Here is a 17,226-nt window from a genome sequence, read left to right as displayed (position 1 = left end):
AGGGCAGGAAGCTTGAGGTACACCTGAAGCGAATTTTTGAAGTGTCCGCTCTGGGTATCATAGCGGCGGTGTGTAGCAACTTTATACTCCGCGCCAGTTTACGATGTGTACAGTAGTTACAGAGTGCAATAAACCTGTCACTGGAGGCACAGTACTTGTTCGCACAGGGCAGCAACAAAGCTAGCACTGGCCCTGCCCTCTCCCCCTACTATCAAATCCAAGCATTGAAGCAATATGCTACTGCCTAAGAGAAGATGGACAAAAGTTGCCTGCACAAGTCAGTACAAGTGTTTTCTGGAGTCACTCTTGAGTAAAGGCTGGAACTCCCTCAGAGTGTAAATGGTACGCTGCAGCATTTCCTGCCTGAGGATCCAGGACTGGGAATCAAATTCTGGCACTGGGTTATTGAGTCAGGCCAAGTTGTTATTTATATATATATATAATATATTTTTTTTATTTTTTTTTTTTTTTCCTTTCCCTAAGTTAACCTGTTGACAAGGTCATTGAAAAACAATTTTGAACTCAGAAGCATCCTACCATGAAACAGCATTCTTTCGTTTGCGTGGTTATGGTTTTCTTCAGTAACTTCTTTCCTCCGGTGAGTATATTTTTCCCATAGTTTTTTGTTGCACACTTTCTGAATCTAAAACAATAAAAAAAAGAAGGCATAGGCTAAGGTTATCTAACTCTGGATCTCGAAGGCCACAAAGTCAGTCTGCAAACTAATCTGTACTTTTTCTTAAAGAACTCTTTCCTGCTTTTTAGTTTCGTTTAAGTTGTCTTTTCTATGAGAAAAATCTTAGTTCAAACAGCTGATGGAAGAAAGGAGGAAGATTCCATTCTTTCACCCTTTAATATTTTTTAAAATTTTTCTTGCTGCAGGCTTGAGGGGTTCCTTTGTCACTCAATTTTGTCTCAAGTACTTTGTAATTCATGGACATAGAAAAATAAGTAGAAACTTCTACAGCAGGTCCACATCCTGAAACTCATGATGTAAATGTTTATTAGTATCCTCAAGAATATTGGGCACTAGAAGCAATGAGAAGCCCACGAATTTGAAGAAATGGAGAATGTTTCCCTGTAGACCCAGACACCCCCATCATCTGGAATGCTGTGCTCAAATTCTGAAGGACTGAGACTGGTAATACCTTAGTGGTAGCACTAAAAAACTTTTCATATAATAGCCTGTGGAATTTCTGTCTGCCCCTGTTGGTATTTGGAGGAAAATATAATTCACAATGCTATGTAATGAACAAGAACAGTTATCGAAACATTCTAATTACCTTAATAATGTTATATCTATTGAAAACGCCACCTGCATGCCCTCCATCTCTGTGTTCACGGACAGTACTCTGCATCTGTAGAGTAATTTACATCACAAGAATTCATATTTTAAATTAAAACCGATTCTAACAAATTCCAGGAACCAGAAATACAAAGTGTGAATAATAAGGATAACCTGAAAAATTGCAACCTTTGTTATAAATCCCATTAAATTTAGATATTTAACACCAACTGCAGCTTCTTGGATATTGACCAGAAACCTGACTAAAACATCCCTAAGTAGGCAGAAGACAGTGTCCAAGACTAAACCCTTCAGTGATGCTCATGAGTCAGTAGGTATTGCTCTCTTCCTAAGCCCAATGTTAAGTTCCACTGGATAGGAAACTTAAAACATGGGTCTCTTGTAGCTGGGCTGATGGGTTAACTCAAGGAATTGTTTTTAGTGTTTTTAGAAACTGACTTCTCCATGATTTGCTAGTTCTATAAAAGTTTTAATAAAATTGCACTTGAAGTGTTTAGTATAGGATTTTTTGACCCAGCAGTTTCCTCCAGCATTGCTGGGCTTCCTGCTCAACTAGAACCAGAGCTAGGATCTGGTGCTCTTAAGCTTTCATTTACAACCACCTGGGGATGTTTTCCCCTTATTTACATCCCCTCTCAACTTGCTGTAGTTCATTGCAGAGACAGTCTTTGGCTAAAGACCAAGCACTAGAGCTCTTTTCTGGAATCCTGCAATCATGGGCCCTAAATTTACTACTACTACTTAACATTTCTATAGTGTTACACGCCATATGCAGCACTGTTCAAACATACAAAAAGACAGTCCCTGCTCAATAGAGCTTACAATCTAATAAGACAAACATACAGGACAACAGACTTGGTTAAAAGAAAAGAAAGTTAGTCAAGACTAAAAACAGACAATCAGGGATAAGATTTAAAAGAGGTTTCAAAAAGGTGGGTCTTTAGACTAGGTATTGCTACTGTGCAGTGAATGACTCTTCCCCTGACCTTCCAGCGCTGTGAATATTGCCTCCACAGCATTCCCAGCCTCGAAGTATAGGATTTCTGAAGAAACCCTGTATAGTTGCTATTCTATGAAAATACAAAAATCTCACAACACTAAAGAATTCTGGTAGATATTTTCTGAATTGAAAAAAAATGTATAGATGTAAAGTAGAATTTACTGGCACCCATCACCTCCCTTGCCTTTAACTGGAGCATCAACAGGTCATGCACTAAATTACAATATATTTGCTTCAGTTCATATGGGATAATATATATATCAATAATTCCTGTGATCTGCTATTCTGTATAGTCCTCTATACATTTAGTCTGCTTTGAGAAAATATAATTTACAGCAGAATAATTCCATGGTTAGCTACATTTCATAAAAGAAAAATGCAGTCTATTTCAGTCAGCCTTGAAGCAGCCTGAGTTATCTTTTCCTCTGCAAAGACAGTGACTTAAGGTATCCAGTCTCAAGTTATACAGTTTACAAAATGTGTTCAGAAACTTAGGCCATTACTTTCTTACACAAATCCCTACATTTGACGCATGTACTATAATTTAGTATAATCCCTAATGATATTCATGTTGAAAGTGCGTTATCAGTAAAGCTTTGCAGGAGAAATTTCTGCTATAAATTCCTGTATACATCATTTTGTCGTGTTTCAGAAAATATGTCCAAATAATTTCTTGTTCAGATATTGCATTAAAAAGTAAACATGTGAGTGGATATAACTGCTCTAGGACCTGGTCTATCAATATTGTTTCTCCCCATTGTGGATGCAGTGGCTTAACATTTTCTGAAACTACAATAAATGATAGTTTCAGGGATAGCTCCCATTAACTAGTGCTGTATCTGTAGATACAGATATTTGATTCAGTTCAAGGCTTATAGATAAGAAAACTTTAGGAAGGAAGGATCTCACCAAATCCTGAAATCCTCTGAGTTGTAGAAAATATAGCTTGTGGCAAAGTTATAGCTTGTGTTCATTTATGATATTCGCAGCGAAATAACCTAAGAGATGCCATTCTGTGTTAGATCAAAAGTCATTGTCCCCAAAAGTAGCCAATCTGGGCCATTAAGAAGTACCTGGCAAATCTCTAAGTGTACATCCAATTCCTTGCTGCTCATTCCCCAGGGATAAGTAATGGGGTTCTCCAAGTTCCCCAACCTAATAATGGTTTAAGGATTTTTCCCTAGGAACCTGTCCAAACCACTTTTAAACCCAGCTATGCCAGATGATATGACCACATCCTCCAGCAAGAAAGTTCACAACTTAGCTGTGCGTTAAACACACACTTCCTCCAATTTGTTTTAAATCTGCAACTTACTAGCTTTGTGGCAAATCCCCTAGTCTTCGTACTACCTGAAAGGGTAAATAACCATTTTCTATTTACCTGTTCCATCCCATTCATGATTTTATAAATCTCTACAATATCCCATCTCAGTTGTCTCTTCTCCAAGCTGAAGAGCTCTAAACTATTTATAGCCTTTCATTATAAGGGCACTATCCCATCCCCTTCATCATTCTTGTTCTCCATCTCTGTACCTTTTCTAATTCTGTTATATCTTTCTTGAAATGAGAGCCATCAGGACTGCATACAATATTCATGGTATAATCATACCTTTCATCAATATAGAGGCATTATAATTCTCCATTTTATTCTCCATTCTTTTCCAAATAATCCTTAACATTCTATTTGATTTGTTGACCGCCACTGCACATCGAGCTAAGGATTTCAATGTATTGTCTACAAGGCCTGCAAGATCCTTTTATTGAGTGGTGATTCCTAAGATGGAACCCACTATTGTATACCCATAGTTAGGATTATTTTTCTCTGTGTTCATCACTTTGCACTTGTCTACAATAAATTTCATCTGTCATTTAGATGCTCAGTTCCCCAGTCTTGCAAGATCCTTCTGCAGTTGCTTACACTCTACTTATGTTTTAACTACTTTGAATATTTTAACATCACCTGCAAATTTGATCACGTCATTAAGCTGCTCCCTTTTCTAGACAGTTAATGAATAACTTAAAAACAGTGGTCCCAGTATAGATCCTTGGGGCACACCACTATTTACCTATCTCCAGTAGAAAAACTATTTAGTCGTACTTTGTTTCCTATTCTTTAACCAATCTACAATAGACACGGCCTCCTCTCCCATAAATTATTAATTTCCTGAGGAGTCTTTCATGAGGGATTTTATCAAAGGCCTTCTGAAAATCCAAATACACTATATCAGCTGGCTCACTTTTATTCACATGCTTATTCATCTTTCAAAGAATTCTAATAGATTATAAAGGTTGATTTTAATACAACTTTCATTAATCTCCATGGGGCCTATTTACTAACACTCTTTACTAAATAGATATATAGCTGATGGTTCCTATTACTGTGCTACAGCTGGCAGCCTGGATATATCCTTAGCTGTGTGGAAAAGAATTGGGAAAATTAGCTGGGCCAGCTGTTATTTTTTTTTCACTGTCATCATCTAAGTGTTATTATGCTGGAAACAGAATTACACGTCTGGTCTTCAGGATATCTATCATGAAGTCCTGAGACATGTGTATTCATTTACACATTGTCTGAGGGCATCAAGAACTGGAGAACTACTGCAATAAAAGCAAACTTATCTTTCCATTCCAACAATTAAAAGGCTGAGAAAAAGCTACACACTTGCATGGCTTTCAGAAATAGGATTGCAAATAAACCTGGAAAGGCAGATATGGTATAGTGAATTATAAAAAGGGAACAAACTCATGGTTTAGTGAAAGGCAGCACCAGTTGCTCAAAACCTAGAGAACACTAAAGAAAGCAGACACTGATCATGGGGGATAAGCAAAATAGCTTTATTTAGTACATAAATAAAATGATTCTAGCATCCATTTCTTTTCAAAGAGTTCTATGTCAAGGGGCAATCTTAAAATCTCAACATTTCTCCAGACAATGTAATATATTCATGCTTTTTGTCCTGTCAGTAGTGGTGTCCATGCATTAACTGAGCGACATACCAGCTGCTGCACAGTGTCAACAGGACAAAATTACCATTTTCTTCAGACAATAAAGATAAATTAGTTATTAGCTTATAATTTCCTTTCGTCCAGTTAGAGTGGATCAGACGAATGGGCGATGCACACTGACCAGCAAATGGAGACAGATCAAAAGATTTGTTAATATCACCCCTTACATATGTATCCGTGCTGACCTCAGTCTGCAGTATTATCTGCAACAAGATAAGTGATAACTAATTGCAATGTTTTTTTTAAACAAAGGGCTTCCAACATGAAATGAAACTAAGAAACAAACAGTATTTACAGCTCAGCAAAGCACTCACCTGCTGTGCAAAAATATTGCAGATTTCACTTTAAATTCCATAATGTGATCAAAGATACATGCCAGTTGGCAATATAGATTTATGCAAATTTGGAACTATTGGGAGGGTCCTGTACTGGTCTGAATAGACTCAAGGAAAGGAAATTATCAGGTAATAACTAATTTCTCCTTCCTCTTCATCCAGTCAGACCAGACCAGATGAATGGGAAGTACCCAAACTACTCTGGGATAGGGCAGGACACTGTCAAACCTGCTCTCGAGACCTCAGAGGTAAATGAAGCCCAATAATGCTTCAAAAAAGGTGGCCTTCCTTACAGCTGGATTAAGGATGTCATTACAGGGTACAAAGACCAAGTCCCTGCCTTACAAATGTCCAGAGGATACACCAACTGCAGCTCTGCCCAGGAAGCAGCCTGAATTCTCATGAAATGTGCTCTCATCTGCTCAAGAAAGGACCTACCGCTATCCACATATGCCTTTGTAATATCATCCTTTATCCAATGCACTATCAAAGCTTTGGTAGCTGTCTCACCTTTCTGGCCTATACTATTCAAGACGAAAAGATGAAATGATTTCCTGAAGGCATCTTTGAGTGAGATATCTCAAAAGAACTCTCCTCACATCCAAACTGAAGCAATCTGTATACTTTCAAATCTGTATGCTTACTAATCAAAGGCAAACGGCCTGATTCCAGTGAAAAGCCTTACCCACCTTTAGCAGAAAAGAAGGTACCATAGGAATCCTAACCATATCTTTTGAGATGATTAGAAAGTGCTCTCTGTAAAAAAGCCTGTAATTCTGAAATTTATCTAGCTGATCAAATTGTAACTAGAAAAACCACCTTCAAGGTAAGCAGCCTTACCAAAATTCCATTAATAGGCTTAAACTGTGACCCTGATAAAAGGACACCACCAAATTCAGGTTCCAAGAAGGGAATGGAAGCTTTAATATGCTCGACTCCTGTAAAAAAAAAAAAAAAAAAAGTCATATCTAGATAAGACGACCAGATTCTACTCAAAATATGTCCCCTGTAGTATGCAAGATCTGCATCTTGTACCTTCAAGGAATTAAGTGCCAAACTTTTGGTATGTTCTGCCTGTAAAAAGTCTAAAATTATATGTATCAATTAATTGTCAGGACTAATCTGTTTACCAGCACATCAATCTTCAAAAACTCTCTAAATTCTTACATATGCTAAAGAAGTGGAAGACTTCCTAGTCTTTAAAAAGAGTATCCACTACACTTTGAGAATAACCCTTTTTTTCTGTAATTTAAATTTGTGCTAGATGAGCCCTCTCAAGGGGCAAGCCATAAGACAAACACAAGCTGGGCTGTCATGCAGAACCGGGCCCTGCGAGAGGAGCTCCTTGTGGCACAAAAACCTTAATGGCCTTCCATGCAACAGCTGCATGAGATACATGTACCAAGGGCACACTGGCAAGTACAGAGCTATTAGAATTATCAGATCTTAATGCCACAAAATGTTTTGAAGCATTCTTCCTATCATGGATCATAGAGAGAATGCATAAAGAACTGCCTCTTGTCAGCCAACTCTGAACCAGAGCATCACATCTGGCTGAGCGACTGTTCCTTCAACTGAAAAATCTTTCCAATCTTTGCATTCCTGATTGTCACCATGAGATCCATCATCGGGGCTCCTCACCTTGCCACCATTTGTTCAAATGCTGCCTAAGACAAGGACCACTCCCCGTGGTCAACTACATTGTGACTGAGAAAGTCCACCTGAATATTCTCCACACCTATGTGTAAGCTGCAATAAACTTTAGATTCCTTTCTGCCCAAATGAACAGTGGTCCCTTTGATGATTCATATATGTAGTGATGTTGTTTGACATTATCTTGACTGCCTGATTCCTCAGCAGAGATGCAAAATGGAAAGCCAACCAAACTGATCTAGTCTTCAACTGACTGCTGGACCAATCTACCTCTTTGGGAGACCACTGCCCCTAAGCCATCTGACCCAGACAATGTATTCCCCGCCTCAACAAACTGGCATCTGTTGTCATCATCACCTAGACTGGGGGTTCGAGATCCACTCCTGATTCCAAATTTTTACAATCTAGACACCATTGTAAACTGACCCAAACAGATTCCGGCACTGATAGTCTCATAAGTCTACTAAGTAGCCTATCTTGAGCAATGCTTTCTGAAGACACTTCATGTGTACCCTCGCCCTAAGCAGCAGATCTAACACCACTGTCATGGAACTGAGTTGTTGTAGATAACTCCACAGTCAGATTTCTGACTGATAACAGCGAAAGGCTCTTCTGACCCACTAGTTTTTGAATTCTTTGGTCTGTCAGTTGAACATAGTCTACCTTCACATCAAAAGGTGCACTAAGGTAACTCCAGGGTTTGAAGGGAGATTAAACTGCTCTTGGAGAAATTGACCAACCTAATTCCTGTAGAAACAACCACCATCTCAATGGCCAGTACACCCTTATCACCCAGTTGTTCAAATAAGGATGTACTAAAATTCCATCCTTGCAGTGTGCCACCGTCACAACCATCACCACTTTGAAAAGGTCAGACAGTGGCTAATCAAAAGGGCAGAGTTTGAAACTGAAAATGCCCTGCTCCCCCCTCAGCACTGTGAAATGAAGGAAGAGCTGATAAGCTCTCCTTAAAATTGCTCTTTAATTTTAAACTTATCTTGTCAATTTGTTTATTAAAACATTTATATAGGCCACATAATCCATGATTCTAAGTGGCTAACATCTCAACATATATAGAAATAAAATTGTAAACAATCATAAAAAAGCTTATATAAACTAAAAGCACAGCCATCTAATATTTAAAAAATGAGCCAATATTAATCTCATGGATATCAAAAGATAAGCTTCTCTAAGTTCCAAAGAGGTCAGAAATTCTTCCTTCCTCACTGCCATCATTGACTTCTGCATTTCCATTGTGAAATAAGTCCTCAAAGCTGTTGACCCGCTTCACATCTATAATGGGATGAAAGGATCCCTCCTGTTTGAGAACCATGAAGTAAATGGAACAATGGCCTGCCTTCAAATCAAGGAACCTTCCTAGTGTCGCTTTTACGGCTTTTCACTTTCTGGCGGAATGACGAGGAGAACCTATAAAAGCATCTGAAATGGGATGGGAGAATTTCAGAGCATAACCATCTCATATGACCTCTAAGACCCACTAACCCGATGCAATTTTAGGCCCCCAAAAACTCAATGGGCAGCTCAAATGGAACTTTATTCTGAGGATTCTGCCTTACTTCCTTTCTTGCTTGAATGAAAGGACTAATACCTGCCAAAGGGTCAGAATCTTTGATTACCAACATTCCTTCCCTTCTTAAACCTCCTCGAATCCCAAAACCTATTCCAGGCTGAACGAGAATGCAATAACCACTTTGACCTGTCCCTCTGGAAGCTTCGGTACTTTGGACTCCTCCTAAAGCCTTTTTCATTTTTTCCAAGGTCCTCTCTGAAAAGCTGCCATTTAAAGGGAATCATCAATTTGGTCTTAGATATTGAATACGCTGACCAACTACACTTTCAAAGAAGTCTCCTAGCCGCCACTATGGATGCTATATACTCCTTGTACACATCCGAACCAAATCAAAATAGCCATCCGCCAAATATGCTGCTCCCATTTCCAACTGAATGGATTCCTCCAGACTCCTCTTGGATATACTGCACCAGATGCAAGCCACTATCTGTATTGCCATGCTGACAACTTGAAAGGCCTGTTTTAGCACCAATTCTATCTTTCTGTCCTGAGAATTCTTCAGCACAGCACCTCATTCTACTGGGAATGTCTATCAGTTATTGATCAGACCAACGCATCTTTCCTGAGAAACCAAAGGGTACAACTTGGACAGCAAGCAACCTTACTTGAAGTTAAATTTGGAATACACCCATTCCAGATCAATCAGATTTTTCACAGTTTCCAAATACTGACCATAATAGGAACATCCACTGAGCTGGAAGTTTCCTTTTCCTTATCCTCTGCAATATTCAAAGTACAGAGAGACTGGAAATTAAGGATGCTAGCTCTTTCTTATGAAAGAGACACAGCATAACAGTACAATCCTTCCCCTTCAGGAGGATATGCTCTTTATTCCAACTCTTCACTATTCATTTCTGGAATTCTATGAAAGTGATTAAGAGAGTCCTCAGAATCAGAAATGTACTCCAACTTTCTCTCTTCCCTCCTCTGGATCTTTTTGTGCTCTGTCTCCCTGCTAATTCTGAAAGAGCTGAAACAGTCCTGGGACTACTCTCTATCCTACGCAAAAGGTGCCAGGACACAAAAGCTCAGCCCAAGGAGGCAGCCTCTAAAGCTGGAGTAGCAGAGACTGCTTCCTTGAGGGCTGCTGCTGAGAATGAATTGCCTGCAGTATCCACCTGCACATGGCCTTCAGGTCTGAGAGGAGGCCCCAGTTCTCCTTCACTCCCGAAGTCTCAATATGGCCGCTATTCTCTTCTTCAGGCTTTGGGGCCTGACAGAGAAAGGCTGCCTGGCCAACTCCACGATTGCTGATTCTTCTGGAGGCTCCAGTTTGTTGCCACACAGGTCTCCCTGGACCCTAATACAGTCACGGCACAGATTTAAAGCTGGCCCTAATAGTGGCTTTTGCAAGCTGTGCAGAGTGCGGTTTTCTTCCCATGCTCTCTTGTGGCCTCAATTACCCTCTGATGTTGCAGACTCCAACAAAGGCGGCGCCGAGGGTTACAAAGTATTTATGCGATTCACTCAGGAATTGCTCTCCAATATAGCCTGAAGACGCCAGCTAAGGACACCCAGTATGCCACTGCTCTGTTCTCACTGTTTTTGTGTTTCTATTTTATTCGCCCTAGTTGAGTACAGCCTAAAGCTTTAAAGGGGAAGACTTGCTCCAGAGAGTGAAAACAAAACTGGGGGAGGGGGAGAAGCCCTCCCTTCAACCTCCCCCCAAAAGAAATACAACCCCAAAGCAGAACCACCCTTGGAAACCCCCTGTCCAGACACTACTCAACTGAGGGAGGGTGCTCAAGGCTTTCACCTCAAGAGCTGCCTTTTTTTTTTTTTTTTAAATCCCATCTGCAAGCTTTGCTTAACAGAGAGTGAAAGCTAGTCTTTCACTTCAGGAGCCATCCTCAAATTTTCCTATCTAGCCTACCATAGCACAGGATCTACGCGCCTACCATCTGCTGGAGTCAGAAAATATTGGCAGGCTGAGCTCAGCATGGATGCATATAACGAGTAATGTCAGTAAACCTTTGATCTCCATTCTCCTCGTCAGTGTGCATTTGTCTGGACTGGTCTGACTGGATAAAGAGGAAGCTGTAACTCAGGACTATCCCTTGACATGAGCTTTCTTGGGTCAAATAGACTTTGGATTTAATTTATTCCAATGGCAGCATTTTTGTTATTGTGCTTACTTTACAGTAGCATCTCCAGCCATCTGAGTGGAAAACAAGAAAAAAAAACAAAAAATATAGCATACCTCTTCTTCAACAGACTGAAATTCCTTGTCATCAGGTGACAGGTCTATGAGAATTGTTCCACTACCAGAAGTATTCAAGGTTAAATATGGATTCAACCCTAAAACACAACATTTAATGCAGTTAGGAAAAATATTTTACTAAACCTTTTTTGACAGGAGAAAAATAAGAACTTAGCATGTTTCATATCAAATACTATAATCTAAGCAGAATGATCGTCTGGAGTTGAAGGATGCTAATATTAAATCCAGAATGTATTCAGTACATAATATTCAAATGTATTCGTATATAAGCTGTATGCATTTTTATGTAACATATGAAGAAAGATAATATTACTTATAGAGCACCATTATCATATATTAACTAACTTACTTTCTGAAGGGAAAAAATGTGTGTACGCACATCTTCCCACCACCAATAACTTTAGTGTTTAGCATTATGTAAAGATGTGCAGTGAGATTTTCTAATGCTTTATTTTTCTGGGGAAAATGAATGGATGCTAATACAATATTTTAGGAAGCTTGGCAATTTTAAAATGAACAAATGATCCGATCTTCTAAAACTATTAGTCACCTACAAGTATCGGAGTACAGCCAATAAGTGTAATTCACATTTTCCTCCTAAAACTGACCTCTGAAAAGCTCTACAGACGGTTTCATTTCCAGCAAAATGGAAGGGACTACAGAAATGGTCAGTCCCTCCTCTGAGAACCTGAGGAACAGTTTCTTATAAGACAACACCTGGAGCTCTGAAATTCACCTAGCTAAACATTTTTATTATGAAAATTATCTCAAGCATCAAACCTTTAAGAAACGTTCCCCTAATGACTTCAAATGAAGCTCCAGGAACTAAATAGAGGTCCCAGGAAGAAATGGATTCACAAACAGGAGAGTGAAGATGTTTAATACTCTTTAGAAAATACAAAAACATGGATGAAGCAGGGACATCCCATAAATCCTTTTTATATGACAGAATATCTGCAGCCTGCACCCTAAGACAATCTAATTCCAAAACATCTGTAACCTCCTCTGCAAAAAGGACTAGAATTAATAACATTGAAGCTTTAAAAAAGAGAAATCCCTGCTTCTCCAAAGGAAACTGCATCTTCCATTAGAACTGAACCTCGTTACAGCAGGTCACAGATGTAATCAAATCACAATGGTCCTTGCAACTTGAGATTCCTATACCAGTGTTATTTGGGCTAATATGGTATCACTAATACCAAAAACCCTTGATGCTTCTCTAATCTCGAATGATTCATCCTATCATCGGCTATAGTAGAAAGATATACAGAAGATCCCATAGAGTTCAACAGAAAATCAGAGCAAGCTAGTTCCTAGTTGCCAAGAGAACCATTACAGGTTATCCCCTGGGATTGTGAGTCTTGTCTGCGGCTGAAGAAGTTGGGAACTTGGGCGTTGGACCGGGTTGCCAGAAGATCCATGGCTGGAGTTCCCCAGCGGTTTATCATCATCAACTGGAATGGTGTGGTCGACAGCATCCATTCCCCTGGGTCTAGAATTTCTCTGCTGAGGTAATCCGCAGCAACGTTGTCTTTTCCCATGATGTGGGCGGCTGAGATCTCTTGGTTTGCTTCCACCCATGCCATTAGGGGGTCTATTTCCAGGGACACCTGTTGGCTTCTGGTTCCTCCCTGGCGGTTGATGTAGGCCACTGTTGTGGAGTTGTACAACATGACTGACCGATTCTCCCTGGAGTCTGTGACAGAATCGCAGGCAGGCTAGTCTGACTGCTCGGGCTTCCAAGTCGGTTGATGTTCCATCCCGACTCTTCCTTGTCCCATTGCTCCTGGGCCACCAGCTCCCCACCCTCGTAGGCTCGCATCTGTGGTGAGCAAGACCCAGGTCGGTGGGGATAGCCTTACTCCCTTGCTCAGATGGTCTTCTTGTAGCCACACAGGAACTGGATCCTACATCTGCCGGTAACTGGAGGCGAACGGTATAGTTCTGGGACATCGGGTTCCATCGTGACAGTAGGGAACGTTGTAGTGGTCAAATGTGAGCCCTTGCCCATGGGACGACTTCTAGAGTTGATGTCATGAGGCCGAGGACTTGGAGGTAGTCCCATACCGTGGGGAGAGCGCCGCTCACCAGTTTTCTCAACTGGTCCATCAATTTCCTTCTCCTTGCAGGGGGGAGGACGACCTTGTCTTGTTGGGTGTCAAACTGAACTCCCAGGTATTCTAGAGATTGGGAGGGATGGAGGCAGCTTTTAGCTCTGTTGCCGACCCACCCGAGATTCTGCAGTAGATTCTTGGCTCTAGTGGTCGCCTGATGACTTTCTTCTGGAGATTTTGCCCTGATCAGCCAATTGTCTAGGTACGGGTGTACGATGATTCCTTCTTTCCACAGTGTCGCTGCTACTACCACCATGATTTTGGTGAACGTCTGAGGGGCAGTAGCTAGTCCGAAGGGTAGCACCCGGAACAAGTAGTAGTGATCCATGATCGCGAAGCGTAGAAAGCGCTGGTGGTCGTGATGGACCGGGATGTGCAGACAGGCTTTGGACAGGTCCAGGGAGGTCAGAAATTCTCCTGGCTGTACTGCCTTTATGACCGAACGTAGGCTTTCCATGCGGAAGTGTGGTACCCTCAGGTAGCGGTTGATAGACTTGAGGTCCAGGATGGGCCGGAATGTTCCCTCTTTCTTGGGATGATAAAATAGATTGAATAGAGCCCAGTATTTTGTTGGTGCGTGGGCACTGGTGTTATGGCCTTTAGGAAGAGCAATTTTATCAGTGTGGTTTCCACTGCCATCCTCTTGTCGAGGGAGTGGCAAGGGGATTTCACAAATTTGTCTGGAGGAATGCTGTGGAAGTCCAGATAGTATCCCTCTCGAATGATGGTTAGGACCCACTTCTCCAATGTTATCTCGACCCATCTTTGGTAGAATAGGGCAAGCCTGCCCCCTATGGCTTCTTCCTGTGGATGGGTCTGTTGATTCTCATTGTGGGGTGCGGCTGGGGCCTGGAACTGAGCCGGCTCCCTTCTTATTGTGTTTGTTCCGAAAGGACTGGCCCCTGCTTGCGGGGCAAGGTGCTTGGTATGTATTCTTATATGGACTAAAGCGCTGTGATCCTCTGCCTTGGATGTTCGGGGAGAGGGGCGATGGCTTCTTTTGTTCTTGTCCTCCGGTAGCCAAGGTACTGGGGATTTGCCCCATTTGTCTGCTAAATTCTCCAGTTCGTTTCCGAACAGGAGGGCTCCTTTAAAGGGCATTCTTGTGAGTTTCGTCTTGGAGGTCGTGTCGGCTGGCCAGCTTCTGAGCCAGAGTTGTCTTCTGGCTGCCACAATGGATGAGACCCCCCTGGCTGAGGTGCGCACCAGGTCGGACATCGCATCCGTGAGGAAGGATATTGCTGGTTCTAATGTTTCGACAGGCATGGTAGCGTTCCTGGCAAGTGATAAGCAGGCACCCGTCACCATGGCACAGCAGGCAGCGATCTATAGTGACATAGCTGTTGCATCAAATGACTGTTTAAGGATGTATTCCCGACGTCTGTCCTGGGCATCCTTGAGTGCCGCTCCTCCTTTGACTGGAATAGTGCGCTTCATGACAGCGCAGACCATGGTGTCCACTTTGGGGTACACCAGGAGTTCTTTGGCTGAGGATATAATATAGGGCTTCTAGGGCCCATCCTCCTTTGAAACTGGCCTCCGGCGCAGTCCATTCCAAGTCGATCAGTTGTTGTACGGCATGCAACAATGGGAAATGGCGTGAGGCCTGACGGAACCAGACCAGCAGAGGATTCATCTTTGGCTCCCAGCAGAGGATTCATCTTTGGCTCCGCTGTGGCACTTGTGCCTGGGATGGCCAGCTCCTTCAGGCTCAGAGACACGAGGTCTGATAACTCGTCTCTGGAGAAGAAGCACATCATGGTTCGGTATGATTCCGTTCGTGGAGGGATTTCTCATTCCTCCAGGGAGTCTGGTTCTTCCTCCGAGCTGTCCGTGTCCCCTAAGAGGAGGCTTTTGTCCAGAGGGGGCACGTCTTGGGGAGGCCGAGAGGGGCCTGGAAGGCTTTGGTCTTCTGGTGGAGGCTGTGGCTGTGTCACCGGTGGCACAGATTGTGCCTGGACAAAGGCTTGCAGCCCTTTGAAGAATTCTACCCAGGAAAATGTTCCTGGGTCCAGATTGAAGCCCGCGGCGTTCCCCGAGTGGCCCAGCTAAGTAGGGGCCGAGCTGGGGATAGAGAGGTCCGGAGTACTATCGTTGGTGGAGCCGGATTCCTCTACTGGCCGGGGGTGGGGGGAGGGGCCTTGTCCTGGTTCCACCAGAGCCTCTTCGCACTGCTCGCACAGGGCAGCAGCCACTTCGGGTTGCGCAGCTCTCAGGTGGCAGGCTGGGCAGAGGGCTTGTCCCTTGGCTGGTGGAGCCATGGTTTGTGCGCGTAAAGTCGTTCAACACTTGTCTATGCGCTTATATGCGCGCGCGGGGAGGTTTAGATATGTGCTCTGGCTGTGCGTGCAAGCCGCTATGTGCGCCTAGGGCAAGATGCACGCGCCGTTGTGTGCACTGGCTTAATTTGTGTGCCTGGCACCGTTGAGCGTGCCGCTGTGCACACGGCACAGGTGCGCGCGCCGCTATGCGCACAAGTAGTTTATGCGCCCGGCTAACCGCTGTGCGCACGGCTCAATTGTGCGGACAATACGGCGATCAAGGGAGGGAGATGGCGCTGGCGACCACGCGGGCAAGATCATAACCCCCCTCTAGAGGGTCTCCACGGGACAAGACCCTCGTACCAAATCAGGGTCTAGCCTGGGCAGGGCTGTTCAACCTGATGGGAGAGCGATCTGTACGGCTATACGAGCCTCGGAGACCGGAGACTTTAAGAAAAGTTTTCTACTTTACCTTGTCTCAGCGCTTCCCGGTCTCGTGCTGGGCGGTCTCCGGCTGCGGGGGGAGAGGGGAATACCTTCACCGCCACGCTCAGTATTGCAACCGCTGCCTCTCAGCCACTCCCATTCCTGGGGGCTAAGTCCACGCCGGGAACCGGCTACCAGTCAGAGGCTTACCTCTGAGGGATCTCGGAAATCACCTCAGGAATTCTCAACTGGGGGAGGGACCCTTAGGTATCACCGCAGGAGAGCGGGGCTAGTCTTGTAGAGGTAAGATTTGGAATTTTCTTTCTTCTTTGGTTTGGATTTCCTAATGCTGTGCAAGCGTGTGTAGAGTCCCAAACTGCTAAGGAGACGGAGAAATACTGAAGAGCAGAGCCTCCTGCAGGGGTATATGTAGTGCTGACGTTAGATTGAAATCTGACTCCGTCTCCAACTGCTATCAGGAGCACACTACACCCATTGGTCCCGAGTCCATCTGCTACATGCTAGGAAATGTCTTTTTTTATTTTTTTAAAGAACAATTGGCACCTCATCAGTTTTATCCTCAGATAAACAATCATTCTGGGTATTAGATTTGGATAAGTTATTAACTATTGAAAATAGTATCTTGGGGTTATGATAGAATTTCTCAATTTTATTTTTGAAATACTCTTTTTTTGCTTAGCCTATATTTTTTTTTTATAATGATTCAATGCAGCTCTAAATTTCCCTAGTGATAACAAATCTTTGTTACGTCTCCAAGTTAGTTCAATCTTTTTTAGTGTTTTTTTTTTCCAACTTCAGTTTGAGAACCAGGGTTTTGCACATTAATTGGTTTAATTTTTTTGTTCTAAGGGGACAATATCGGCAATAATCTGAGAGTCATAGAGCCAAGAATGTGTAGCCTCGGTACAGGTTAGATCTTTAATCTTATCATTTATATTATTGAATTCTGTTGTTAAATCTTCAGGCTTGGATTGTAATTTATAAGATATGTAGATCGATTCATTGTTATTATGTATAAAAGGGAGGGTAAGTTCAGTTTCTGCATAAAGTAGGGAATGATCAGACCAAGGTATTTGTGTTATTGAGACGCTAGTGTTTTTACAAAAGTTTGCATTAGTGAAGATCAGGTCTAATATGTGACCACAGCTTTACGAGTGGGCATGAACGAGGAAAGATCGTATCCTAGAGCAGCTAGAGATTCGAGCAAAATGGCGCACGTATTCTCTAATGGGATAATATCCATGTGCAAATTGAAGTCACCAAGGATTATTGATGGCTTATTGGGATTTAGT

General features: G+C 42.5%; 1 protein-coding gene across 1 annotated transcript in view; it reads right to left on the bottom strand.

Moving 5' to 3' along the window:
• Positions 1 to 17,226, bottom strand: part of TNKS2 (tankyrase 2) — a 195,548-nt gene that overhangs the window by 24,419 nt on the left and 153,903 nt on the right. Inside the window, exons 22-24 of the mRNA XM_029609867.1 lie at positions 11,092 to 11,189; positions 1,284 to 1,358; positions 538 to 643 (exon numbers count right to left, since the gene is read on the bottom strand). Of these exons, the coding sequence (XP_029465727.1) occupies positions 538 to 643; positions 1,284 to 1,358; positions 11,092 to 11,189 (279 nt within the window). The remainder of the gene's footprint in view (positions 1 to 537; positions 644 to 1,283; positions 1,359 to 11,091; positions 11,190 to 17,226) is intronic.

This window comes from Rhinatrema bivittatum, chromosome 7 (genome assembly GCF_901001135.1).
Source record: "Rhinatrema bivittatum chromosome 7, aRhiBiv1.1, whole genome shotgun sequence".
Lineage (NCBI taxonomy): Eukaryota > Metazoa > Chordata > Amphibia > Gymnophiona > Rhinatrematidae > Rhinatrema > Rhinatrema bivittatum.
The sequence above is the reverse complement of the archived record's forward strand: the minus strand, read 5'-3'. Positions and strand labels throughout refer to the sequence as shown.